Here is a 27,940-nt window from a genome sequence, read left to right as displayed (position 1 = left end):
ACCAATATGGAATATTTGATGATACAACCGAAATACACAGAAAATATATTTTTGATATCATTATTATCAATATACAGAATAAAAATATTTAAATGAATATACAGGGATTAGACGATCAAAGGTGATAGTGTATAAAATCAATCGTGTAATAGTAAATATTAAAGTGTAAACTAATCGCTCTTAACCGAGCTTCTAGCTCAGTTGGTAAAGGATTCACGGCTGTGAATTCTACCAGTCGGTTCAAATTCCGACAACTGGGAAATTCACATGCAGAACTCTAGCATCCGAGACCAAGACTGTTCACGGTGATCAGCGCAAGTTAGATTCTTAGTCGGTCTCAAATCTAGACCACTTCGATGAAGCCAGGACATTCGGTTATCAAAAAAATAAAAATTAATCGCTCTTAATCTATATTTGGTCTATATGAATCGGAGTCAATAAACGCTCAAGCTTCGGTGAACCGTGAATATTACTATAAACAGAAAAAAAAATGTAGTAAAAAATATAATACATGGCGTACATTTTATACTTTAGGTTAATACTACTTTATACTAGCGACATTCACGTGGACGGTTGCTGTATCTAAAAATCATTCTTCTAAAGTACGATACCAAAAAGAAACGAAAAAAAGAAACATTCTTGCAGATTTAATTTAATTGTTGCCGAAGCAAAGTAGTTGATTCCCATTTTGGAAAATGGAGTATTTAAAGGCTGGTGGTTGATTTCACATAACACACACCAATTCAAAACTCCCTAGCTAGCTCTTCTTCAGAAGCAACCAAACCAAGAATGGAGTCACTGATCAAGTCCCAGCACGCTCAGAAACAGGCTGGCCACAGTAGTAAAACTTCGGGGACGGAGATCATACCAGCGACGACGGGACTAACGATGTCATCGGACGAGAGCATGATGCTGAAGCTGATCCAACAAACACACTCCCCTGATGCTCGTGAAGTCCAAGTGCGTGGCCTTCTCTCTCTCGTTGAAGATATTCTCGATCGTGCCACTCTTGACTCCGACGACTCCAACGCCTCCGTTAGTGTACATATAACACGTTTCATAATTACTTTATCCGTATGATATAAAATGTTAAGCACTTGTTTGAATTCGCAGATGCTCCCATTGCCTACGGATGATAAACTGATGCAATCAAGCATGATGAGCGTTCTTGATAGCGTCTCATATGCTATCGATCGCGTCGCCTGCGAGGTGAACTCGGTTTTTCTTTATTTAGAAACATTCGGTATAACTTGTGAAACAAGCAAATATAAGGATTTGGTGTGTTTGGTTACTTTCATGATATATAGAACTAATCAGTTTAGAAACATTCGGTATAACTTGTGAAACAAGCAAATATAATTAATTATCTTGTTTTGAATGGGAAACCCAAATTTTTAGCCATCATACCCTGTAAATTTTGTTATACACTTTACCACCAAAACCTAATTTGCGAAATAACTTGTGAAACAAGCAAATATAAGGATAATTTAATTTTGCATGCACTGTCTTTATTTGTTTTTAATTATTATTACTGTAGATAGCCTACAAGTCTCTGACAGGATCAGACGCACATGAAATAACAATGTCAGTGTTCGAACACCTCTCGAGCTTCCATTGGGACGGTAAGCTAGTACTGACTCTAGCCGCGTTCGCCTTGAACTACGGAGAATTTTGGCTTCTGGTGCAGTTCTACTCAAAGAATCAGCTGGCTAAATCCCTAGCTATGCTAAAGCTCGTCCCTGTTCAGAACAGAGTGACCCTCGAGTCTGTATCTCAAGGGCTCAACGATCTCCTCCGTGAGATGAAGAGCGTCACCGCATGTGTAGTGGAACTCAGTGAGTTACCTGGTCGCTACATTACACTGGACGATCCTCAGTTGTCGAGAATCATCTCTACCATCCCAATCGCTGTCTATTGGACCATAAGAAGCATCGTGGCTTGCATTTCTCAAATCAACATGATCACTGCCATGGGACACGAGTAAGATGATGATTTTAATTTATATCTTTTATTGCTTTTGAGCTGTGACTCTTAACGATAATATTACTATACCAGGATGATGAACACTCAAATGGATTCATGGGAAACGTCCATGTTAGCTAACAAGCTCAAGAACATTCATGACCATCTCGCTGAGACCTTGAGGCTTTGCTACCGTCACATAGGTTTGTAGTACGGTCTCAAAATCAATACACTAATCTCTTTGTTTCTTTGCTGACAAATAAAGAGATGATGAATTTAACAGAGAAGCAGAGGAGCTCAGAATCCTTAAAGATGTTGCATTCTCTATTCGACACAACACACATTGATAACATGAAGATTCTCACGGCCCTCATTCATCCTAAAAACCACACCATGCCATTGCAAGATGGTTTAACCAAGAGAAAGGTTTTTAAATTTCTTTTTTTTTATTTAAAAAAGGCCGTTCATGTAAACAAACTGCTCAATCAATCTAAAGTACTAAACTAGTAAGAATAAATTGTAGGTTCACTTGGACGTGTTGAGGAGGAAGACAGTGTTGTTGCTAATATCTGACCTCAACATATTGCAAGACGAGCTATCGATATTCGAGCAAATCTACACAGAATCAAGGAGCAGCTTGTTGGGAGCCGATGGTAAGAGTCATATGCCGTACGAGGTTGTGTGGGTTCCGATAGTGGACCCTATCGAAGATTACGAAAGATCACCGAGTCTGCAGAAGAAATTCGAGGCTCTCCGTGCACCTATGCCATGGTACACAGTGGATAGTCCAAAGCTGGTAGAGAGACATGTGGTGGAGTTTATGAGAGAGAGATGGCATTTCATGAACAAGCCAATACTTGTGGTGCTTGACCCACAAGGCAACGAAGCTAGTCTCAATGCGCTTCACATGATCTGGATTTGGGGGACTGAAGCTTTCCCTTTCACTAGAGCTCGTGAGGAAGAGCTCTGGAGGAGGGAGACCTTTACCCTTAACCTCATCGTCGATGGCATCGACGCTATCATTTTCAACTGGGTAAATTAAAAAAAAAAAAAAGATATGTGCATGGAAACTTTCCATTTTTGGCTACCATCCAAATAATATGTTTTAATTAATGATGGCTGCGATTTGATTTACAGATAAATCCGGGAAATTACATATTCTTGTACGGAGGAGATGACTTGGACTGGATAAGAAGGTTCACAATGGCGGCCAAAGCAACGGCCAAAGATTCCAACGTGAAGCTGGAGATGGCTTATGTTGGTAAACGGAACCACAGCCACAGAGAACAGATCAGGCGGATCAGTGAAGCCGTCAGGGCTGAAAATCTGAGTCACAGCTGGGCCGAGCCTGCATTGATGTGGTTCTTCTGGGCTAGGCTCGAGAGCATGCTCTACTCCAAAATTCAACTCGGTAAATCCGATGATCACGATGAGGTAGGTACTCGTAAAACAAAATACTGAAACAAGAGTGTAGACTAGGGTTGGGAATGGTTTAAAATGTGTGGGTCTATCTATCAAATTATAGGTGATGCAAGGAATCAAGAAGATACTGAGCTACGACAAGCTTGGAGGATGGGCACTGCTGAGCAAAGGAGCTGAGATAGTGATGATAACTCACGGTGTCATTGAGAGGACTGTCACCGTCTACGACCGAACCTGGAAAACTCACGTCCCGACCAAAGGCTACAGCAAGGCAATGTACGACCACCATCATGACGAGGTTCTCAGGGAAACCGGACATCCATGTGCTCACTTTGATTTCCACATCACTGCTCGGAGCGGTCGGATTCCAGAGAAGATGAACTGCTTCGAATGCCACCGTCCCATGGAGAAGTACATGAGCTTCGCTTGTTGTCACGATGAGAAGCTCCTTGACCAAGACGAGAACTACAACTTCTAGATAAATAATTATAAAAAAAAACCTATACTATACCCTCTTCGCGGTTCTTTTTCTTTACTTCAAATTTGGAAATTCTCTCATTTCCTTTATTTGTTTCAATAATTTCAGTGTTTGTGTAACAGAATTGCCCCTGTCCATGTGTGTGGTTTGTCCTTTGAGGACCATGTTTCGTTGATTTATTTCTAATAATTCTCCATAATAAAGTATTTCATTATTTCTTGAATTAATTTATATATATATAATACATTTTGTCCCTTTGTTTTTTTTCACTTCAAAATAACTTTTTGCTTTCCCTCTTTTCAATAGTTCTAGATTCCATTTTGTTTATCGGGACCTCCATGAAGGACCCCAACATACACTTTTAGACCATGATTATCCCTGAAACTCACATAAGAGTTTCTTTTTTTTGTCCGATTAAAAAAATTAAAAAATTTTATTTTTTTATCTTATTTAAGAGGTGGTTCTTAGTTTTTTTAGTTAAAAATTAAGAGACGGCTTCTTATATTCCGCTAATAACCCCATCATAAGAATTTCCTGTTAATCATGCTCTTATCATCTAATTTGTTGGGTTATTTATCTTCTTCTAAATGTTTTCTTCTATGTAAGCTGATATCTCATTTTATTGTCCATTGATTTATAGCATTCAGTGTGCCCCTCATGTTGTCAATTTAATGTTTTATTTTCCTTGTTTTGGGCCATATGCTCATGTGTGGTCCATCTTATTAATTTCAGATATTTCTTTTCTTTCTTTTTTATTCCCAGTAAAGCATGAATTATTTACTTATAAATAATCGTATTGTTATGCTTAGAATACAAATCCATAATTTCTTCTTTTGATGTGAGCCATAATTAATAAGGAAACTTTCATTTGTTAAACCAATTATAAAAAAAAACACTTTCATTTGTTTTAGTGTATATCAGTATATCACTAAGTAATATGATTGATCTTTTTTATGCACCTTGGATTAGTCTAATCAAGGCAAAAATGTTAACAGAACAAAAGTGTCTGATCACATGGTCTATGATTTTATCTAATTACCGACCCTCTCATGCTATTGTCCTTCTTCTCTGTCTAACGAGTATTTGATATATACTTCCAGTTTCTGGCATCTGCAATGAATGAATCTTATATGAAAAGTAGATACCTATAGTTTTCAAAGGAGTTATGAGATGTGTTATTATTCCGTGGTAAGTAATTTAATAATGTGATATCTAGTCATTATACTAACAAATCCCTCAGTTAACACAGTATCCAGAGTGTATATACTAAAAATAAATGAATGAAAGTACGTGAAATCACATGATACGTTACACAAACCCTACATAAACTAGAGTCACGCTATCTTGTCGAAAGTTTTGAATCTCTTGTTTATTTTCTAGCGTTGGAATCATGAAAAGAAACATAGAAGAATGTAAACTATTTATTGCTTAGTCAACTATTTGTCTCTCTGTTCTCAAGAACAACAATTAAAAGTTAAAAAGAAGCTTCAATCTCAATCTACGAGAGAGGGAGAGAGAGAGAGAGAGAGAGAGAACATGGGAGGGATGACATCTTCAGTGGCGGCGAAGTTAGCCTTCTTCCCGCCGAGTCCGCCGTCTTACAAGGTGGTAACAGACAAGGTGACGGGACAGACTGTTGCTTCTCGCCCCATTCCCACACCGAGAAAACGTGGAAATCCACAAGCTTCAGACCCGAAGAGGCACCGAGATAATGGCCATGTACGTGAGGCACCCGATGGCAAACTCGACGATGATCTACTCGCATGGAAACGCCGCCGATCTGGGACAAATGTATGAGCTCTTCATCGAGCTTAGCATCCATCTCAAGGTTAATCTCATGGGGTATCTTCCTTCCTTTCTTTCTTATTATTGTGTGTTATTTGCCATGATTTGTTTCTTCATTTTGATTAAGTCCATGTAAGATTTTCTTAGCTCATTTGTGTGTGTGTGTGTGTGTGTTTGTTAAAATCACGACCCAACCGGAAAAAGTGTTTGGGATACTTAAACTTCATATCTTAGCTCTGTTTTATAGCCTTTGCGATAATGCTTCTTGCTGCAGATACGATTACACGGGGTATGGACAATCAACTGGAAAGGTTTGGTCCTTTTCTTACCACAAGTGAATGGATTACATTATTTCAGTTAGGAATAAACATTTGTTTCTTCTTATGATTGAAGACGAAGGAGAATAAGAGCATGCGTATCAATGAACCGGGGGTGTTCACAACTTTAATTGTTTATTAATTTTTTTTTATTTTTTTCGTTTGATTTAAAAAAAATACGCAGACCAATAGCGGACCGCCACGTGGCGTGGGGTCCGCGAAACAGTGATGAACCGGGTTCATCCGAAAGCATCCCTGCGAGACGAGTTCATCAGATTCTATTATTATAATATTTTTTTAGGATGTGTGAGAGCTTTCTCCATGAACCTTTGATGCTCATGCTCTAACACGTAAGTGTCTTGAAGAAATCTACGGCTCTAAACAAGATGATGTTATCCTATACGGCCAGTCTGTAGGTAGCGGTCCCACGTTAGATCTTGCTACCTCTATTGAGAGCCGTTGTACTTCACAGCCTCATCCTCTCCGGTTTAAGAGTAATGTACGCCGTTAAGAAAACCTACTGGTTCGATATCTACAAGGTACGCAGCTCATTTCATTTTTTTTTTCAATATTGGGCACTCTTCAAATCGTAAAACAGTTTTACATACGTGTGTATGTGGTTTTTCCTTGTATATCTCTGCAGAATATCGAAAAAATCACATATGTGGATTGCCCAATTCTCACCATTCATGTTAGTTATTAGTAAAGCTTCTGATATACCTTTTGGGCCATAACTTTTGTGTTTATAACAATATAACAATATATATGTGCAGGGGACTGCGGATGAAGTAGTGGACTGTTGTCATGGGAAACAACTACGGGAACTGTGCAAAAACAAGTATGAGCCGCTTTGGATGAAAGGAGGGAACCACTGTGACCTTAAGACACCTCAAAAAATTCATCACAACAGTTGAGAGATTACCTCAAAGGAAGAGCCGAAGAGTGTGGACAGGAGAGAGAAGCCTAGACAGAGCAGAGTGTAAGGCACCGCCAAAGAGTCATGAGTCGAAGAAAACAAGCAGCAGCAAGCTCAGGATCTCTTTTGATCATCATCTTGGTCGTCGGTCTAGAAGGAGTGTTGACTGCCATGACAAGACTCGGAAGAGCGTTGACCACTCCCATGAGATTGAGAATGTTGATAGAGTACCCTCGGATTCCTGAGTAATATATATGATTATAATATGTATAGATGATGATTCAAGTACATAATGATATTGATTTGTAACTTTTTTTTAATGCAGTTAATAACATTTTTTCAACAAATTAGGGCCTACAATTTCCTCAGTTTTTTTGGGTTCTCTTTCTAGAAGTCAATTTTTGGTATGTATTCTAATTATAGGAAGTTTTGCTACAAATACAGAAACATTTCTAAATAAGGCAATTGGATCTCCATTTTTCTCTCAAATCCATCGATTTTCCTAATATATCTCATCTTCAAAAAGCATATAAATATCTCTCATGGTTCTGTTATTTTCTTCATCTAAAGCTTTTGCAGTATTGAGAAAATAAATAAAATACTGCTTTAGTTTTGGAACACAACCTCATTACATTATTAATCTTTACAAAAATGGCACGTCAATTTATCGTTTTTGCCCTTTTGGCTTTGGCTGTGGCCACCGCTTTCGCTGCCGACGCACCTTCAGCTGCACCCTCTGCTTCTCCGACCAAAGCACCCACCACCCAAACCAAGGCTCCCGCCTCCGCACCCAAAACCTCCTCCTCCGCCCCCGCACCCAAAGCATCGTCCCCTGTCGCAGAGGAACCAACCCCCGAAGATGATTACTCGGCAACCAGCCCCAGTGACTCTGCCGAGGGACCCACCGTATCCTCCCCACCGGCTCCTACCCCGGAAAGCACCTCCGCCGACGGACCATCATCTGACGCACCCACCGCCGAGTCACCCCAAAGCGGCGCCGTAACCAATGTGAAGCTCTCTATCGCCGGCACTGTCACCGCCGTTGGATTCTTCTTCTTCTCTCTCTAAGTTTTCTTTAAACCTGGAGGACGGAATCATATTTGTTTAACATTTGTGAGATGAGGCCGAATCTTCTTTAACTACTGCGTGCAATTATACCTAAAATATTAAATGGAGTTTTAATTACTATATATATACATTTTTTGATTAATTTTTGTGTGTTGATCTTTTATTTAAATTTTGAAACATAATCTGATTTCTTTTTTAAATGAGCATTTGGTCTTGTGGTATATATGATTCTCGCTTAAGAGGTCTCAAATTCAATTTTGGGAATGCCACCTTCTAATTTTGTTTTTTTTTCTTTTTCTAAACTGCACCACACAAACTCCAACTTTTTTGGTTTAGTTTCTAAACTGAACCTTACAGACACAGTGACGTGAAGCATAGTTCTCTGACACATTGGCTTACTTTTATTTGTTTTGAGACCACATTTTTTGTTTATGGCAGTTGAAGCTCAATTCTATATATATATTAGACTTTTATTAGGTCAATATATATGTTTTAGATATGAATTATAGCAGATATTATTCAGATGGAAGTAGGAGCACACCTTGGCTACTAAACCACTGTGATCTTTTGTCAAAAGGATCTTGGATACTTCCTCCAGCTCATCCCTAATGGTGTTCTCTCATGAGTTTGAACTAAGAGATTGTTCCTTTGCATGCTTGAGAAAACAGAATGCCAATTTAGAGTTATTACAAAAAAAAAAAAAAACAAACCACTAAGAATACAAAAAAAAACATATGGGGGGAGGGGGGGGATACCAGATTATCATTTATCAAGCAAAACGTCTCACCTGGTTTAATTGTACGTATATACAATACAATGCTCATCAGATTTTTAAAAGCAAAACAAATAGTCATAATCTCCCATAACAGTCCGTCGCAAATCGCACCAAGGAAATATCATGTCTCTCCATTCATGTAAAAGATGCTTTTTTTACCATCATTCCTTAAAAAAAAGGCTTAAAGATGGGGGATGGCTGCCGTGAAGTTAGGCCTTTTAAAGGTATTTTGTCTTCGGCCCAAGCCCCTAAATAAAGAAATATTAGGGCCCGGCTACTCAGTGACAAGAGAAAGCGTTTGTTTGATTGGTCTGTCTCGCTCGCGCTCCGCCGCCCAGGAAAATAAGCTTCCCGGCGTTTGAGAAACCTTTTTCCTTTTTGTTTCATTAGTTTTTGTCAGTAAGTCGTTGGTTGGCTGCATTCATTCAGAAATGAACAACCACCACCGAATCCAAGGATTGATTGCCTCCGGATCCAAGCATGTGGTGCGTAGAACGTTTTTTCGCTAATAGAAATGTTTCGGTTTTCTTCTTCGCTGGTATTCAATCCATGAATTTAATAGAATTTGAGAGAATTCATTAATAATAATTTTTGTAGTAATTTAAAAGATTCGTTGATATTTTAATGCATTTACGTAATTCTCATGTTTACTTTTTCTTAAGGATTTTAAAGGAATGCACATTATGATAGATATGAATCTTGTGTCTTGTAAACCAACTTTCTCTCTATTTTCATGGGATAGTATGATATTGTTGACTAAATCAAACAAAATAATAAATAAAAAGCACCATATATAAATTTGAATTTGGAAGTTTGTTGAGATCCAATTTAAAACAATGAAAATGATGTAGATAAGCCAGAGAAAAGTTGATAGATTAGTTTCAGATTACGAACAAATGGTAAGATTTTCCATTTGTTTACTTGCAAAGTTGATAGATTAGTTTAGAAAATTGATTACAAATTCTTTCCAAATTCTTTCATCAGCAACTCCCGACAGTAAAGGAGGGAGATCTAAGACGAGCCGAGTGGAGACGAGACCTGGCCTTCCGGAATAATCTATTTGTGGTTTTGTAAACGAGTCCTTGTTCTTAAAGAACTTCTTGCTGAAGCGTAAGGGATATGAAGAGTTCAAGACGCTGGCGATTGTGGGGAAGTTCGGAGTTGGGAAAACGACGTTATGTCAGGATGTGTTCAACGACAAAGACGTGAAAGAAGCTTATCTCCTGAGGGTATGGGTGTCTATGTACAGTGAAGAAAGTGAAGAAGATCCAAAGGTAGTTGTTCTGAAAAGGATCTTGGGATCACTTGGAGTTAAAGTTGATGCGCTTGACCACATCAGAACAGAAGCAGACGAAGAGAAGAGAAAAAACGATGAAGAAGGGAGAAGAGATGAAGAGACGGTTGAAGAGAAGGAGCTTTTTAAGTTATTGCATGCTCTTAACTCGAATCTGTTTGGGAAGAAGTACTGTCGTGCTGGACGATGTCTGGGAGAATAACGAATTCTCTTCATAAGAGTAAGGAATTGGTTCTTCACATTTTTACATTACTTTTTCCATTAAATTCTTTTTAAATAACATTTTTATAAAATCTAACAAATATTGAATAGCACTAGAATTTAAAAGAATTAGAAAATTGATTATAAATCTTTAATCTAATAACACAAGATTTTGAAAGAATTGATGAAATCTTTAATTGAATAACACTAGAATTTAATGTAAACTATAATTCATTCAAATTTCATCAAACTTCCAGATCCAATACCCCCACCTAAATGTCGCTAATAGGAATTCGTATCCTGAAATTAAACTACGTGCCGTTTTTTGTTTCTAGCATCAAGCACTCTAGGGAACTCCTTGCCGGTTGAGTGATTGATGTGTAATATAGTTATTATGTGTATCCTTCCTCGTACTCTAATTTTTCCAGCTAATTTCAACCGTATAATCCTCAAGGGGGATCCGTTGACCCCAAGAAGAACTGCTGAAATGACAAAATAATAATGTGGTCCAAGAGTCACAGATTATTATACTGTATATAAAAACAATAATTTAGGATTATAAAACTGTCCAATAGTGACATTAATTTAAAAACAATTACAGTATATAACACCATTGGAGTTATTTACTTATTGACATGTATCCCAATTCCCAATCGACGACCATTTCTAATACGAATAATAAAAGAGTTGAACAACACTATAAATAAATTTCCTGGTAATTTCAAACAAACAAAATATCAGGGAGGAACACAGTTCATTCAAGGCACTTCCAATAGGTCAAAGTCAACTTCGATCTCTCTTTGTATACAAACTTTTGGAACCACATAGAAAAGGAGATAACACAACTATTGCCTCACAAGTCACAACAACATTCCTAAAGTTTGTGTCCGCAATGATCCAAAGTCCACCAAACCGAGATCATGTGGAGGTAATTAAGCTCTCTTTATGATATAATCATGATTATATATATATATATATAAAGATATGCTTTGTAACACAGTAATACGATCTTAGAAAACCTTAATTAATTTTGGTCTTGAAAGTGTTTAGTTTTTGATGAATGATGTGTTGTAAAATGATAAATCATGCATTTGCAGGATCATCAATCATTTGATCTGGAAGATTGGCTTCCAATAACAGCATCAAGAAATGCAAATTGGTACTATTCAGCTTTCCACAACGTAACTGCAATGGTTGGTGCTGGAGTTCTTGGCCTTCCCTACGCCATGTCAGAGCTTGGATGGTATAATCCTCTTCTTCTTCTCACAAGTGAAATTTCAACACACCAACTCATCTTTTTTTTACATATAAATATATAAACTCTGTCGATGCATATATACTCATATTACAAAAAAAACATATATACTCATATTATAAACTTGATTTGTTATTGTACTGAAAATATCAGGGGACCTGGGGTTGCGGTGCTGATCCTGTCATGGGTGATCACGTTGTACACCCTCTGGCAAATGATTGAGATGCACGAGATGTTTGAAGGGCAACGGTTTGATAGGTACCACGAGCTGGGTCAGGCAGCCTTTGGAAGGAAGCTTGGTTTGTATATCATCGTGCCGCTACAGCTTCTTGTTGAAACCAGTGCGTGCATTATCTATATGGTGACCGGAGGTGAATCGTTGAAAAAGGTTCATCAACTTTCTGTGGGAGATGACAAGTGCACAAAGCTGAGAATCGAATACTTCATTTTGATATTTGCCTCTTCACAGTTTGTGCTCTCCCTTCTAAAGAACTTCAACTCCATTTCCGGTGTCTCTTTGGTGGCTGCCGTCATGTCTGTAAGGTAAGGGGCCGATATTATTTATTGGGAAAAAAAAGAGAGAACCAATAATCAAATATTTTTGCATGCATGCAGCTACTCCACGATAGCTTGGGTAGCCTCACTGGCAAGGGAAGCCCCAGAGAGTGTCGAGTACGGTTACAAAAAAAGAACAAACTCGGTTCCGTTAGACTTGTTAGGTGGATTGGGAGAGATTGCTTTTGCGTACGCAGGTCATAACGTAGTTTTAGAAATTCAAGCAACGATCCCATCAACACCAGAGAATCCGTCGAAACGACCCATGTGGAAGGGAGCCATCGTAGCCTATCTCATCGTAGCTTTCTGCTACTTCCCTGTGGCTCTTATAGGGTTTAAGACCTTTGGGAACAATGTCGAAGAAAATATTCTGACATCACTCCATGATCCCAAGGCACTTATCATTCTTGCCAACATGTTTGTGGTCGTACACCTCCTCGGAAGCTACCAGGTATACACTTATATGAATAGAAAACCAGACACACACCAGGGAAACTAATTATGTTTTTGTATTGAAAAAAAAAAGGTGTACGCAATGCCCGTGTTTGACATGATCGAATCTGTAATGATAAGGAAATGGCACTTCAGGCCTACAAGGGTTCTAAGGTTTAGCATCCGATGGACATTTGTGGGTAAGTTCAACACAATCATAAAATAAAGAATAGTTTACATCGGTGTTTTGTTCAAGATTAATTAATAATACGTATGTGGTGGTGGTCCTCTAAAAAAAATATTAAATCATGGTCGTAGCTGCCACGATGGGTATTGCAGTGGCATTACCGTATTTCAGTGCTTTGCTATCATTTTTTGGGGGATTCGTGTTTGCCCCAACCACATACTTTGTAAGCCCCCAAGAGAATATATATACTTTGCTATTCTTATGATGATTCAGAAGAGTTAAAACAATCCGTTTGTTTGTTTGTTTGTGTTTCAGATACCTTGCATCATATGGTTGATCCTGAAGAAACCAAAGAGATTTAGTCTATCATGGTGTATCAACTGGGTATGTGTTTCATTCTCTTACTCAAATTAGTCCCCTCTTTATACAATAGTAGCGCTAATAAAGAAAGCAACAAGGAAAGATGTGAGCAAATCATTAAATTTTTCTTGATTGTTGTTCTCAGAGTTGCATAATTCTTGGGGTTGTACTGATGATCATTGCACCTATTGGAGGACTCGCTAAATTAAGATATCAGATCAAACACAAGCGTCTACCTAACTCCAACTGCACCATCACCTAAATTACAAAAAAAAGGTGAATGATAGAACGTTTCTTCGTTTCATTTGCCAATGTGTGCTTCTTCACCTATTCATGTTTTCACTGATTGTGTTTCTCTCACTTGTTTGGATTCCACGAATTTCAGTTCTTGTATTGTACAAGATTATGATATCTCTTCCGGTTTGGTTCATCATTCAGTTAAAACCAAAATTTAGACTCAAATTTGTTACCTACCAAACTATATCATACATGTTACAAACCCACCACACTAAGGCGCAACAACCGAATCAATCGATTTCACCCTCCTCCACTTCTTCATTTATGCCAAGATGATCTGGCAAAGCAACCATCGGCTCAGTTTCTTCTTCATCGTCATCCTCATGTTTCATAAATAGCCCCAGCTGCTCTAGAGGATTGCTGCCTCCAAACCCAAAACACCCCAACCCATCCTCCTCCTCCTCTCTTGTTATTCTCGTTTGCTCCCTTGTTTGTGTTGTTGTTTTCAGCAGTTCTAAGTCCTTGAAAAACCTTGAGTTCTCGTTTATTTCTACTGACTTCTCCATCTGTTTGTTGTTCACCCATTATCATTATTAATATTTCATTCCGTCTTTCATAACAACCAACATTCATAGCTAGCTTCTTCTTTAACTCAAGCAAAGCTTTGCGGGCTGCTTCTCTTTCAAGTTCCAGTTTGCAGCTTCAGCCTCAGCTTTTCTTCTAGCTTCTTCCGCTTCCTTGGCTTCTGCTTGTAACCGTGCTTTTTCTGGTACCCCAAAAAAAAAAAAACATCACTCTTATGTGTATCATCAAAATCGAATACTTACAACTAGCAAATCCAGTTATACCTTTCTTCTATTGCAATTCGACTTCTTCCCTCTCTCGTCTCATTTTCTCTGGGTCTCCCTTCTTATTTTCGTCTCAGAAGAATTAGTTTCTTTTTTTTTTGTGCACCAAAGTCTTTCATTGATGATCTAAGCGATTACACGAGTAGAAGCAACATCGTACAGCCCACGATGTGCGAAACAAAAGGCTAAACCCCAAACATATAAAACGATAGAATACGAGGATAGAGACACAAACTTATAAAAGTTTGATAAAATGTTACGAAAGATATTAAAGTTGCCACTTGCGATCCTATTGAACCGCACTTCAAAATCTTCAAATAACGAACGATTAGTCACAATAGCATATGACGTCGCAGCACCATCCAAAACCTCAACTCTCATTCGTATGAGAGTCGTTGCATCTACCGGCCCCAAGCGGACCTTCACACAAGATAGCAAACGGCTAGGAAATTGGTAATTTTTCCGGGTTTTGAATGCCGGGAGAGGATCACCTCTTATACAGAGGGAAATTGGTGGAATAATTCTCTCCTTTGAGAAGGAGGACATGGAGAAAGATCTCTCTCGGCCCTGTCGAGAGGAAATTTGATTAAATTCATCCTCAAAAGATGATTTAAAAGGGCTGTTTCTGTCGAGCTTTAGAAGTCTCAGATTAGAAGATGAAGCTGAGCATTGTTGTAAGATATTGACCATCGAGTCAACAAACAGATACTTCATTGCCTGGAGAGATTGACCTTTGTGTACCCAGCATCTAAACCACTCTAGTAGTCTGGCGGGAACTGCATTACAGCTATGAATCTTCACCATAAAGAAATTAGTCGTTAAAGAGCTTTTCACCTTAATACCGGCAGACAAAGAGATGGGCTTGACACCAACTTCTGAGTGAACTAGCGTTGATTCCAGGCAAACGCTTCCCACTCCAGCATTACCGTGTTGGAGCCCGGGAGATTTGACGGAACCAAAACCTAGCCATTGGTCGTTGTGGTCAAGCAGACTGAGAAAGTTTGAGCAGTCGTCGGTATGTGCAGCTTCAAATGGTGTTTGCAATAAACATGGATTGGTTCGTGGGTCATCGAACGGGAGCAATTTCGTCGAGATAGTTCGGTAGTAGTACTTAGAGCCGTTGAGCCTCATAGATCTGACGAACAGAGAACCTGGAAGACTAGTACGAGAGCCACACGGACAGCTGAACCAGTTAGCATCGATCTTCCCCGAAGGGAGAAAATTCAACGTCGTAGGAGACGAAGAGGGGAACACACGTCGTAACAGCTTTAGATCTGGGATCTGAGAATAACAAATCGAAGAAGTGCTGGTCTTATGAAACAGATCTGGAACTATTGCAGTCAATAGAGATGAAGAAGGGATAAGCAAGAGCCAAAGGATAAAGTGACAGCAACGGCAGCATCTCCAGCACATAGCGACGATGAGCGAGCATAAGAAACCCAAGCCCACAAGGAACTCGTGAAGTAACAAGGTAACATGGAGCGGAAGAGAGACAAAGGAAATGACGACGACGGAGAGGCGGCGACGCCGGCGAGCTACGGAGCTGCCGGCGTCGGATTCCATGGGCGTAAGAGCTGCTTCGATATCTGTGTCGGGGAGCGTATTTGTTTTCTCTTTTACAAGATCTTGACAGACTTATTAGAAGAATTAGTTTCTTAAAGTTAGTTATTAGAAGGTCACCAGAACAGAGCTCCACAAAACAAAGCTAACCTGATTAAAACTTCTCTCTCGAGCCTTCAAGATTAAATCTGCATATTGATTTTTCAATAGAGCAGCCCTGTGAAGCTTTTCTGGAGGTACTTGCCTCTCATTCTGATGAGCACTATTCCCTAGATTATTAACGGTTCAAGAAGTAAGATGCCACCCCCAGACATTAGAGCACATACATTTTTTCCTGCCACACTCCTCCATCTCGACGACAATCTTCCCCCTCCACACAAGTTTGCTTCTCGTTGATGCATCTTCCAGCTCACCCAATCCACTGGCTGGAGCTTCTTTTAGAAAGGTAATAAGCGAATCAAAATCAGTATCAGCAGAAACTTATAGCCTCTTCTGCAACAAAATTAGAGTATCTGCTCACGTTTTCTCCTTGGGGAATTGATTGTCGCTCCATTCAAATGCGACTCCAATTCCACGCATTGAGGGCCCCTGTATCAGCTGATGAAAGGAACAAGAAAACAACCAATCAGAATAATTGGTGTCTGACCCAATCTAAGACTTGGTTAAAGTATATATTATCATGACAACAACAATTGTTTTCATAATGTTGTGGTCCCAGTCAATATAGTTCGCCAGCATCAGACTGTGGCAAGGTATCTACGACCTTTTCAGAGGTATCAGTTATGATCCATACTGATATTTACCTCTGGTGAACTCAATAGTCTTGGCACACTCTTCACGTCTGATTGGTTACATGCACCAAAAACCATAGAGGTTGGAGAAGTACAAGGAATAATAATATGAGCACTAAAGAAGAAAGAAAACAGCGATATGGGAGCAATACAAACGGAGAATGTAACAGGTTTCACTATCAAACTAGGCGTGTAAGTTGCTCTCAACTGAAAGTAAAAAGGGCAGTGGAATAAGAAGAGCAAGTATTTTAGAGTGTCGACCACTTCTGACAAGAGACTAGTAAGATGGTTCTGAGGGTGAAAGAAGGAACATATAAGAAGTGGGAACAATCAGATGAAGAAAACTCACGAGTAGAGTTCCCCACTGCCTTATCCTTGTGTGTCCAGACAGGAGAGATGCGGGTATAGGTTGCTCATTATAACCAATGTCAACATCCTCGTCCTCCATTTCACTCCAAGTGAGAATTTAAATCATACAGCAGGACATGAGACCTTTCTCAAACAGCAAACAAAAGTGTAGGCTAACACCATCATAGTGTTGGGTCAAGCAGGCCCATGCAGAAGCTACATCAAGGAAATTCTGGCTGTATTCGATCAAACCGAGGCGGAATCGTATATCTCCTCCCCCTGAAGAGTATGAGGAAGATAAAGTTAAACCCTAGAGAGAGAGACAGTATACCCAAAATCCTCTCTCTCTCTTCCTCAAGTGTCCACCACCCCCCTAGGTTGCAGTACAAGCGCGCGTGTCCGATTTGCGGAACAATAAACGCAAGGTCAAAGGATTTTAACTTTATATTGGGCCTTTACTGGGTCTGTCTTATGATAACCCTTAACCACAACCTTCGATCTACCCAAATCAATATGGATAGAACCGGTAAGAGAGATTACTTTGAGAAAGTCATATCTAATAAAAAGCGAGGACTAGGAGCATGGTAAACGCATGACCAAGTTTCTTTACTGGAAAGAAGAAGAAGAAGAATAGTCAAAAGCCACCGGAATGTTACAACATCGTCTTTTAGTTTCGAAATCACCTAAGCAATTTCTTTATTAACCAAATATATGGGAAACCAACTTTGTCAACACAGAAATTAAAACCCGCGGAAACTTATTAATTCAAGCGTTTCTTCTCGTCTTTTAAAGAATATATTAACAAGTCCAACATTTATGCTCCCCCATCCTCTCTCTCTCTCTCTCTCTCTCTCTCTCTTGTTATAAAAAGTATTACACATTTCTAAAGCCAAAAAATTCAAGAAAAGAAAGATAGAAACTCGCATCCCTCTTTTCCTTGTAATCTATGAAGAACTTAGCAATTATTAGTTTATGATCTCGCAATTTGATATTAATAGGGATGGAATTATTAGTTTTGATGAGTTTAGGGTCATGATGCAATAATAATATATAACTTAGCATTCATCTCCTTTCCATACCAAAGGCTTGTAAGAACTCTCTGAAATCAAGGTGGTATTATCTCTCTCTATTATTGTTACTGACTCATCTTCATCCACCAATCTCGAAACCCTCTCTACAATCTCAGCCGCGCTCGGCCTTAGCTCTGCTTCTTCTGCTGTACAGTCTGTTGCAAGTCTTGCCATTTCATAGGCAGAATCAACTGAATAGCTCTCCCCAAACGTGCTATCCATCACTTCCCTTAGCATTTCCTTCTCCCCCATCATAAACTCTCTCAGTCTCTTCCACTCGGGATTAGCCCTATTTTCTTCTTGCGGTCCAAGCAACATCTCTGGGGTTTGTCCAGACAAAACCTCCATTAGGATGATCCCGTAAGAGAAGACGTCAGTAGCTGGAGACATGGAAGAACCAATGTTGTCATCCTTTGACGACGACATGCCAAAGTTTCCGACTTTACCTCTAAGATCTTCATTCAAGAAAATGTTCCTGCTCGTGATGTTGCCGTGAACATAGTTAATCCGATGCATAAACTTTAAGGCGATGGCGACATCGTGGCAGATCTTGATCCTCTGTTTCCATGCCAAGAAACAGTAACAAGACTCGATGAATTGATTCTTGATGGCCAATTTGTTCTGGAGCCAATCCCACAAAGACCCATTCTTTGCGTACTCGAAAACCAGATAAGAAGCACCCTCATCCGGGCCCGGGGGGGAACATGTCCCAAGAACCCTCACCAGGTTGTGACTGTAGTAGTGTGACTGATCGTTGAGAAGCCCGAAGTCGAATCTTTTCATTACACCGGCGCTCACTTGCTTGACAGCCAAGTCTTTGCCTTTGAGAGAACCGAAATAAACGGAACCTTTGATGTGATTGGTTGAGCTGAAATTCTCAGTGGCTTTCTCCAGCTCCTCCAACGCGTAAATCTCCACAACGGGCTTTCGGGGAGTTGTGGTGCCAACGACAGCAACAGAATCCAATATGGAACCCTCCTGTGACGACCCTTCAAAGGAGATTTTCTTGTCACTGGTGGTGCGGATGCTCAGGCTCAGCTGCCGCGTCTCTGGATCTTTATTGCTTATCCAGCTTTGCAGACGCGTCTCTTTCTTCCAGTGCAAGTAACCCAACACTATGAGAGTGATAAGACCCATAACCCCAGCAATCGCGCTGCTCACAGCGATCATCAGCTTCTTCATCTTTGACCGCTTTTTCTTCTGGCGACTCGGCAGGGTGTTCTGGGGTTTATGATCAAGAGGTATGAGAGCAGGGGTGCGTGGAACCACTCCAGAATTGTTGTTTGCAGAGACAATAGCAGCATCCTCTCTTGTGTTGAACTTGTCTGCCAAGCTTGAAACGCTTTCCCCCTCACTCACCGGATATGTGACGAGAAACCTTGCGGCGCCTTCTTCTGGACAACAACACTTGACCCCCAACCGCAACTTAACCTTCTCCTCCAGGCTCTCCTCTGATACCTGAGGATTCTTGTCTCTTATAGACCTGCAAAATGAAAATGGGAACATCCGGAATTAATTTAAAAGAACTAAGTCTAATTTTAAAATTGAAAAATCAAGTATGGGCTGGCTCACAGGCACGTGGTCAGGCCTTTAACGCAAGTTTTGAACAGATGAGCCTCGTAGAACCTTCCATTACATGTGCAGTCAATCGGGATAAATTGTAACTCATGGCCCCTCAAGGGAGAATTGGCTCTTAGAGTGGCGAAAGTGCGGCACTTTTGGAGGTTTGAGTGGCAAACGTAGCTAGTTGAGGAGGAGGAAGAGGATTCTTTTGGGTCGCAGCTAAGCAGATCATTTGAAGTTGCACAGAGAGACCATGTGAAAAAGATCATTATAAGACTTATCATGCACTCTTTACTAACTGAACCAGCCATGTTGACGTTTAGACTAGCTTCGGCTTTTACAGTTTAGGTGTGTCTGTATATATTGGCCAAAAGAAAGTGGGACAACTTTTGATTTTTAATTGATTGATTTGTTGCAAGTAAATATTTGATCAATTATTTTGTACACATGACCTCCACTTGGATATATACATATACTAGTAATAAATTAATTACAAGGTTAAAGTACCCGTAAAGCATTCTAGTATTGTTTTTTGATATTTTATTGGAAAGCAGAAACGAGTATCGGAGCCTGGCTCTGAGTTTTGTGACTTTTGTCGACAGACAGCAGGGGTGGCTGTGAATCCCAACTCAAGTTTCTCTAATTAATTAATTTATTAGAAAGGACATCTTCTTGTGCTTGGAACCTTATTCTTCGTAAACTCAACAACATTCACAAAGTGTGCAAAGCCCAAGCTAAGTGAATCTCAATGGTACACTCTCGCTTTGTCCTAAGAAGATTATATTGTTTAAGAACAAGGTTTAGGCCGTGTTCGGTCCCACTGTTTTCGATTTTGCTGGGGGTATCATCATCATAGACTCATGCCCCATGTTTCTTTTACAATTTTTTTAAAAAAGTTTTGGGTCAATAGCATGTGCACTAGTTTATAGAGTCGGATATCTAAGATTCTGAGAATTGATTCATACCTAAACTTTATAATCTACTGTATGTAAGCTTGCAAAATAATAACCACAGGTGCAAACACGTATATATCCATTTTGTGTTAATCTAGTAACACTTCCTTATTGGCTGAGACCTGATAAGCATTTCACCCAAGCACACACTTGCCCATTGTAGTTCACACTAGTTTGGACTTTTGGCGTACCGACAATAGACTTTAGTATATTGTCTTGCCCCAATATCATTCGGATATTGAGAAATCGTTCCAAAATGCCGCAAGTACATATCTAGTTGCAAAAAGATTTCAAGCCAACTCATACAAAAATATTGTTAAATAAATAAAAAGCTAGACTGATTTTTTAAGATCCAATGGTTTGGTCGAGTAAAATCCAAAACGTAGTGTGTAGAGAATAATGATGTGGAAATTGATAGTAGGGGAGGAAACAAAAACAGGTAGACACAAAAACATTATCAAGAAATTGAAAAGACATGCAAAACAAAGCAACGACAAAGGCATCTAGGAGCAAAAAGCTAAGTACTCTTAGGTCTATTTTGCAATATACACCTAAGTTGACCTAAAAAGATAAATAAAGAAGAAACGAGATCAAAAAGGGTAATTTTAACAGATAACTACAAAATTAGGAGTAGTGTGCATTTTTTTAACAATGTAAGATTTTACCTTTTTTATTAAAAAAACACTTAATACTACAATAGTAAAACGATCGAATACATTGTATACTACCCATAAGCTCATCACCCAATTCCTATACTATGGAGTGAAGAAATAGAATCCTAAAAACAATTATCATGATGTCCTAGTCCCTGTAAATACATACATACTATAGTCTTGTGTTAAGAGAATTATAACCACTCTAGCTCTTGAAACCAAGGCTATATTAAACGATTCACGATATAACATTTTAAATACTGTGCCGTCTAAGCACCACCCCAAGGTCCCCAACACATGCAGCTTCCATATTTTCCAATTATTCAACAAAGACAGAAACAACTACTTATTACTTTATTAGCTAAAGCACTTGAGTTTTTTTTTGAAAAAAGGACTTGAAATGTTTATCTTAGACCATCTCAAATGTATTTTGCTATTTTTACCTTTAAAATAGAAATTTTTTATGATAGAGATAAAATTTACTCAAATGTATTCCCCTATAATTGTGACCAAAAAAAAGTATTCCCCTATAATAATAATCTTCAAAATAAAGAATAAAAAAATTAGAGATTGTTATTTCTTTCCCTATAAATAGAGAAAAAATAGCAATTTCTATTTCAAAGAAATATTTGGAGGGGAAAAAATAACAATGTGTTGGAGATACTTTTAGAACTATCCCCTTGTTATTGCATAAATGAATATTTAGAAATTGACACTTCTCTCAAGTGGTGGGTTGGGCTTTTTCAACGGTGGCCCGCATTGAGAAAAAAAGCGCCAAACACTGAATTTCCAGCGACGATACCAGTAAGTTGTAAGGGAAAGATAAATCCTCTGTCTGTGTAGGATGAGAGAGGCCTTAGTCTTATCGAGGGGATTTCGTCCATCATTCTAGGCATGAACTTCTTGTCTTCCAAAACCAGGCTCCACGGTTTTCGTGATATGGGTTAGAATCCTATAACATTTGTTCAAGGGAAATATATCTATTCAAAAATCTTCAATAAATAAATAAAATTTGGCACAATATTTGAAAGATCCCACAAATCAGTGCACAACAATTATGACTGACACAACTACTGGACTCAAATATATAAGATCTATTTCAAGAAAACATCTAGATGAAAACATTGAGAACCGGATACTCATAATCATGCATGTTTAAGAAAACTATAATAGTACACAATACTGTTTCTTACGTTAAGTATCAAGTTTAAAATAAAAAAAATAATTAAAGGGTTCGTGCATGGATTCACTTAAATTATTTGTCTCTTTTACTATCCCAAAGACTTTTAATTAACAAAAGATAAATTTAGCACTTTTCTAAATTAAAAACACACAGAGATATTTATACTTTACTTTTGAAAATAACTAAATTTCTTTTATGATATATAAAAAAAGTTGAAGACTGACTCTAAAATCCTAGATTCCTTTATCAAGAAATCAGGAATTTAAAATTGGTGAGATTAAGAACTTGAAAATCTTATGCTATAATTGGATATTACATCCTAAAATTATGTTGTTTTAAAAAGATATTTCCAAAATAAATTGATAAGTTATAGTAAAAAGTCTATAAATATATGTCTGACTGCATACAGTCAACCAATTTATACACGTTTTATTAATAACACTTTGACCAGAAAAAAAATAGTTTACACTATATTAGTATAATTGTTTGGAGAATAGAGGTCAAACGGTTTCAAAACGTAAATGTATAGTTTTGTGGCCTGTTATCATTATTACTGACCAAGAGTAAGAGAGAAGAATGCAATCGTCTAATGAAAAAGCCTCTAAACTTTTGAGTTTTCTTTTGATTATAGTATTTGTTAACCATGTATTTTGCGACGGAAATGGAACCATCTCCGATTTGAATCTCACAGTTAGCATATCTCCGCATCCATTACCTGTAGAGACAAGCTTCAAGATTCCTTCTCCATTACCTGTAGAGACAAGTTTCAAGTTTCCTTCTCCGTTGCCTGTTATCCCTCCGGGTGGTGAGAAAAACTTCGGGAATGGAAAGATAGATCTTGGAGGTCTTGAGGTGATCCAAGTCTCCATCTCAGAGTCAACGTCACAGAGGGTATGGAGAGCATTCGAGGGAGGGCCCGACAACATGGGAGTCAGCATCTTTGAACCCATCAATCTTCCTGCTGGTTTCTTCACACTTGGTTTCTATGCACAACCCAACAACCGTATGCTTTTCGGTTGGGTTCTTGTTGCAAAAGACGTATCCGGGAATAACTTGAGACCACCAGTTGACTACATGGAACTCGGTAACACTACCTCAGTCGTCGTCAAGCAAGAGGGGCCAGCATATTTTTGGCAGCCTTTATGTCCCAACGGGTATGGAGCGGTTGGCGTGTTTGTCACTACTTCTCCGGTGAAGCCATCTTTAAGACAAGAAACAATAAGCTGTGTCAGATCGGATCATACGGAACAGATGAGCGAAGCCGATGCATGGGTATGGGGGATAGAAGGAGTTACTGTTTCTAGTTTGAGACCTGCAAACAGAGGAACAGAGGCAGCTGGTGTGTACACAGGGACATTCAGCTTTCAGCAACTAAATTTTCCTCTTCCGTCTTTGTCCTGCCTGAGAAATACAAAATTTGACTTGTCTAGCATGCCAAGCCAAGATCAGACTAGAGATTTATTTCGAGCCTATTCTCCTTTGATTTATTTTCATCCGAATGAGGAGTTCCTTCCTTCCTCTGTCGATTGGGTTTTCTCCAACGGTGCCTTGTTATACCAGAAAGGTAACGAATCTAACCCCGTCCCGGTTCAACCCAACGGTTCAAACCTTCCTCAAGGCGGCTCGGACGATGGCTTATACTGGATGGATTATCCAGCCGATGAGAGTGCCAGGGAAAGGGTTAAGAGGGGAGACTTAGGAAACACAAAAGTGTATCTACACATCAAGCCAATGTTTGGAGGCACTTTCACTGACATTGTCGTCTGGATATTCCTTCCTTTCAACGGCAATGCCCACCTCAAGATTTTATTCATGAAGAGCCTCTCCCTAGGGAATGTCGGTGAACATATTGGAGATTGGGAACACGTTACCTTGCGGATCAGCAACTTCAACGGCGAATTGTGGCGTGTCTACTTCTCTGAGCACAGTGGAGGAAGTCTAGTGGAGGCATGCGATCTAGAGTTCCAAGGTGGAAACAAGCCTGTGGCTTACGCGTCTTTTCACGGACACGCAATGTTCTCAAGACCCGGACTCGTGTTGCAAGGCCAAGACGGGAACGGCATAAGGAATGACATGGCGAGAAGTGACAAGTTCTTTGATACTAGTACTGGTTATGAGGTGATTGCAGGACAAGGAATCGTGGAGCCACCGTGGCTAAATTATTTTAGGAAATGGGGACCAACCGTCCAACATGACCTTGAAAAGACCATTGACGGTTTTGCCAAGACATTGCCCGGATTTTTGCGTAAGAAATTCCGTGAGCTCACTGACAAAATACCACACGAAGTCCTTGAAGAAGAGGGTCCCACTGGACCCAAAGTCAAACAGTCTTGGAACGCTGATGAATAATATTCATTCACTCATTCCTGTCTCGGATCCTCATATTTAATTAAACTAAAATAAATAAACAAACTACATTGGCTATTTGATTTTGATTTTTCCTTCTGTGGATTTTTTTTCATATGAGTCAGTTCAGTTTGATGGGATAAAAGAAAGAAAGCTATTTAGTGAAACTTTACGTAAAATTATAATTTAGCAAAAAAAAAAATTACCTAAATATGTATTAAAAACTAAAATGTTATTCTTTCTGAAAATCAGTGTTTTAGAGAAAAAAAAATTGTTTCAAACATATTTATTTTGTATATTTTCTGTGCACTTTTATTATTATGAAATATATGGTAAACAGTAAATTTTAATAAAAAAGTGTGTTTATCAAACTTTTATTAGCTTAGGTTTTCTGAAAATAGTTGATAAATAATGTATTTATAATCAAAATTTATTATAATTTGTTTAATATATATAAAAACACCAAAGCATACATCTTGTTAAAACATAGTAAATATTATTTCAAAATAAAAATTCTTTCAAATTGATTTCAGTCGCATAATCTAAATGTGTTTTGTGGTATGCAAAGAGAAAACTAATTGCATTCATATCGGGGTTAGACCCAATTAATAATCAAGAAGGCATGGCATTGTTGTGTGTGTCTGTTTCAAGAAAAAACAAAGCTCGTAAACCGGTTCATTTCTTTCTCTGATTGCCATGTCAGGGTTAGACAATTAATGGCCCATGCAGCTTTCCATAGAGTTTTGGCCTCAGCACATATATCCCCTCCTACCATCCACCTAGAACACATGATTAAGCTATGGGGGAGCAATCCCGCCAACGAGCTAGCGTGTTATGATGTGCTGGTGGCAGAGCCGGTCCTAGGTTTTAGAAGGGTAGAAGCAAAAAAAAAAAGAGTGTGGCCACTTATCAAAACAAAAAAATAAAAAAAATACATACTACAGGAGATTCGAACCCGGGATGATGCAAAGAAGTCTATTATCTCTGCGCTATACCACTAGACTAAAGACGTTTTTAGTAATTTTGTGGCCAAAATATTTTGTTAAATTTGTCGGCCGGAAGCATGGGTTTCATTGGCTTGGCCCAAGGGCCAGCTCTGGCTGGTGGAGGTATCATTCCCCGATACTAAGGGACTTTCCAGTACCATGTTGAAGAGAAAAAAGACATGGAGAAGGGTCGTTTTCACGGTTGGAATTCACCAAAGCCTGCAACAGAGAAGTAGATTGAAATGCTGAGAAAGAAAGAAAGTCGCCCCATCAAAATACTAATACACTCACTGAAAATTTGCTTTCAGTTATACGTTACTTTTGGTCCAGAAGCCAACAATCACTAAGGAGTTCCTTATTTTCACTATGCAAGTCAGTTAATATGGCTGTTCAGCTTCTCTTTCTTTTAGGTTATTTTGTCAGTTATTTCCATCAAACATCAGCTATGGATACTTAACTTTTGGTATGTGCTAACTGCGGGTGCATCATTAAAAATATTAATATCTTGCCTTCTTTTTGTAAAGTGCATATTTACTTTGTTCTAATTTTTCCAGCACTTTTTCAGAAATTTAATATCACTTATTTTGTTTTGTTGATTGTTTTACTCCAAATTGACAATCCAAACGGTATAAAATTTAAATATTAAAAAGAATTGATTGGATCTAGTATTTAATATCAATATTAATGTGTAATAGTATTGTATTATTAATTGAGATATAAAAATACTAACGAATGTACTCTCACGTTGCTTTTAATATACGTATGACTTATATAAGGCGAAGAATATTTTTCGATGACGGCTAGGGTTTTGGGAGGCGATTTTCGTACGTTGAGTGAGGGAGGACAGGACGCAACCATGGAGGATATCGGTGGGAAGGAGAGGCCGCCGGGGGATCCACCGGATGTTCCTGGGTCATGGGTGAGGAAAGTAGTAGGAAGCAGTGAAGGAGGGATGCCCGTACCAGAGGAAGTTGTTGATGAGAGATTTGTGGAGTCGAGATTGAGTTTGGAGTTCCCGAACGGGGAAGATGGAGAACCAGTGATAACAATAGGAGAGGAAGTGTTGACAGCAATGAATAGCTTGTGGAAGAGGTGCATGATTGTTAGGGTTTTGGGAAGAAACGTTCCAATTCTGAGCCTGAGACGTAAACTCATAGAATTATGGAAGCCTAAAGGGTCGATGTTTGTGATGGATCTCCCAAGACACTATTTTATGGTACGCTTTGAGTTAGAGGAAGAGTACATGGCTGCATTATCAGGAGGTCCATGGAGGGCGTTTGGTAGTTACCTTATGGTGCAAGCATGGTCTCCTGAGTTTGATCCGTTGAAGGATGAGATCGTTACGACGCCAGTTTGGGTTCGATTATCTCATATTCCAGTGAACTTCTACCATAAGACGATTTTGATGGGCATAGCTAAGGGGCTAGGACGACCAATCAAAGTAGACTTGACAACCTTGAAATTCGAGAGAGCTCGTTATGCGAGAATCTGTGTAGAGGTGAATTTGAATAAGCCTTTAAAGGGGTCAGTGATGGTAAATGGTGAGAGGTACTACGTCTCATATGAGGGAATCTCTGCTATTTGCTCAATGTGTGGTATGTTTGGACATCTTGTCCACGCATGTCCAAAGAATGTTACGGAGCGAGCTCTTGCCCCGGTGCCTAGTCCTACTATGACGCATGCTGGGCCTGAATCCATGGGAAGGGAGACAGAGTTTACTCAGGTGAGACAGGCGAGGAGGAAGCCTGAGCAATCAAGAACCGTAGGGGGCTCGATGCGACGTCAGGAGGAGCGGAGTGTGGGGGGAAGGAGAACACGGGAAGTACGTAAGGAGGGAGTGTTGGAGGAACTTAGCGTGTCAAATCGGTTTGGAGGTTTGGAGGATGAGGGGGAGAAGGAGGAGCTTGCGGAGGTTGGTGTGAGAAAGGAAGGAAATAAAGAAAATGAGAACACCGAGAACCTAAACTGGGAAGGTCCGAGTAGGGTGCATGGGAAGACTATGACGTTTGTAGCAAATGAGAAGGAGGAGAACCAGGCCTCAATTCGATTGGGACCTAAAGTAAGGAAAGCAAGTAATATGAGAAGTACACAGTCCCAAAAGCCCAAATCAAAACTGATTGGGCCTACACGTGGACTGGTATACGGTCCAACTACAGAAGGGATCGACATGTCTGCTAGTGGAAAGAGACTGAGAGTAGAGAAAGAGAGTATCGGCCGACCGGGTGGAGTCTTCACCGGAGTTAGTGACGTAGAAGGGAAGGAGAGGAGTCCCGACCATGCTGAGGAGCAGAGGAGTATGCAGGTGCAAATTGCACAGATGGAGACCCCCCAGATTGCTACATCGGATTCCTGTGTGGAGCAAGTGGGAGAGGCGTTGACGGGTACGGAGGCATAA

General features: G+C 39.3%; 8 protein-coding genes across 11 annotated transcripts; 6 read left to right on the top strand and 2 right to left on the bottom strand.

Moving 5' to 3' along the window:
• The first annotated feature begins 723 nt into the window (after positions 1-723).
• Positions 724-4,085, top strand: LOC125609200 (protein SIEVE ELEMENT OCCLUSION B-like). 2 transcript variants are annotated; one of them, XM_048780313.1, is made up of 8 exons: positions 724-1,041; positions 1,114-1,209; positions 1,538-1,980; positions 2,056-2,165; positions 2,246-2,388; positions 2,486-2,995; positions 3,100-3,396; positions 3,488-4,085. In XM_048780313.1, the coding sequence occupies exons 1-8, from the start codon at positions 790-792 to the stop codon at positions 3,860-3,862; spliced, it is 2,226 nt and encodes a 741-aa protein (XP_048636270.1). In that variant the 5' UTR covers positions 724-789; the 3' UTR covers positions 3,863-4,085. The 2 variants fall into 2 exon arrangements, with proteins under 2 accessions (XP_048636270.1, XP_048636271.1); XM_048780314.1 differs by having other exon boundaries at positions 725-1,035.
• A 193-nt stretch (positions 4,086-4,278) lies between these two features.
• LOC106433502 (alpha/beta hydrolase domain-containing protein 17B) lies at positions 4,279-7,191 on the top strand. The gene is given in 8 exon segments (XM_048780322.1): positions 4,279-5,494; positions 5,496-5,704; positions 5,922-6,003; positions 6,320-6,402; positions 6,404-6,503; positions 6,608-6,655; positions 6,738-6,844; positions 6,846-7,191. Coding segments are annotated over 8 exon segments (1,005 nt in total). The 5' UTR covers positions 4,279-5,398; the 3' UTR covers positions 7,126-7,191.
• Positions 7,192-7,432: 241 nt separating this feature from the next.
• Positions 7,433-8,091, top strand: LOC125609203 (classical arabinogalactan protein 11-like). Its single transcript, XM_048780321.1, has one exon. The coding sequence runs from the start codon at positions 7,532-7,534 to the stop codon at positions 7,946-7,948; it is 417 nt and encodes a 138-aa protein (XP_048636278.1). The 5' UTR covers positions 7,433-7,531; the 3' UTR covers positions 7,949-8,091.
• A 1,934-nt stretch (positions 8,092-10,025) lies between these two features.
• Positions 10,026-13,469, top strand: LOC106433478 (lysine histidine transporter-like 4). Of its 3 annotated transcripts, XM_048780319.1 has the most exons (9): positions 10,026-10,237; positions 10,960-11,146; positions 11,316-11,461; positions 11,627-12,016; positions 12,089-12,479; positions 12,555-12,660; positions 12,779-12,870; positions 12,963-13,031; positions 13,153-13,469. In XM_048780319.1, the coding sequence occupies exons 2-9, from the start codon at positions 11,111-11,113 to the stop codon at positions 13,267-13,269; spliced, it is 1,347 nt and encodes a 448-aa protein (XP_048636276.1). In that variant the 5' UTR covers positions 10,026-10,237; positions 10,960-11,110; the 3' UTR covers positions 13,270-13,469. The 3 variants fall into 3 exon arrangements, with proteins under 3 accessions (XP_048636276.1, XP_048636277.1, XP_022575699.2); XM_048780320.1 differs by lacking the exon at positions 10,026-10,237 and having other exon boundaries at positions 10,545-11,146; positions 12,800-12,870; XM_022719978.2 differs by lacking the exons at positions 10,026-10,237; positions 12,779-12,870 and having other exon boundaries at positions 10,545-11,146.
• On the bottom strand, positions 13,419-17,007 carry LOC106441517. The gene is made up of 5 exons (XM_048780318.1): positions 16,793-17,007; positions 16,456-16,493; positions 16,173-16,249; positions 14,093-16,086; positions 13,419-14,010 (listed from the first exon to the last, which is right to left on the bottom strand). Exon 4 carries the CDS (start codon positions 15,653-15,655, stop codon positions 14,219-14,221), a length of 1,437 nt encoding a protein of 478 aa, XP_048636275.1. The 5' UTR covers positions 15,656-16,086; positions 16,173-16,249; positions 16,456-16,493; positions 16,793-17,007; the 3' UTR covers positions 13,419-14,010; positions 14,093-14,218.
• Positions 17,008-17,832: 825 nt separating this feature from the next.
• LOC125609201 (protein LYK2-like) lies at positions 17,833-20,216 on the bottom strand. Its single transcript, XM_048780316.1, has 2 exons — positions 19,434-20,216; positions 17,833-19,344 (listed from the first exon to the last, which is right to left on the bottom strand). Exons 1-2 carry the CDS (start codon positions 19,733-19,735, stop codon positions 17,847-17,849), a joined length of 1,800 nt encoding a protein of 599 aa, XP_048636273.1. The 5' UTR covers positions 19,736-20,216; the 3' UTR covers positions 17,833-17,846.
• Positions 20,217-20,573: 357 nt separating this feature from the next.
• Positions 20,574-24,637, top strand: LOC125609202. Its single transcript, XM_048780317.1, has one exon. The coding sequence runs from the start codon at positions 22,790-22,792 to the stop codon at positions 24,560-24,562; it is 1,773 nt and encodes a 590-aa protein (XP_048636274.1). The 5' UTR covers positions 20,574-22,789; the 3' UTR covers positions 24,563-24,637.
• Positions 24,638-24,874: 237 nt separating this feature from the next.
• On the top strand, positions 24,875-27,940 carry LOC125608717. Its single transcript, XM_048779178.1, has one exon. The coding sequence runs from the start codon at positions 26,339-26,341 to the stop codon at positions 27,938-27,940; it is 1,602 nt and encodes a 533-aa protein (XP_048635135.1). The 5' UTR covers positions 24,875-26,338.

Source organism: Brassica napus, chromosome A5 (genome assembly GCF_020379485.1).
Source record: "Brassica napus cultivar Da-Ae chromosome A5, Da-Ae, whole genome shotgun sequence".
NCBI lineage: Eukaryota > Viridiplantae > Streptophyta > Magnoliopsida > Brassicales > Brassicaceae > Brassica > Brassica napus.
Note: the sequence above shows the minus strand (reverse complement) of the source record. Positions and strands in the feature narration are given on the sequence as shown.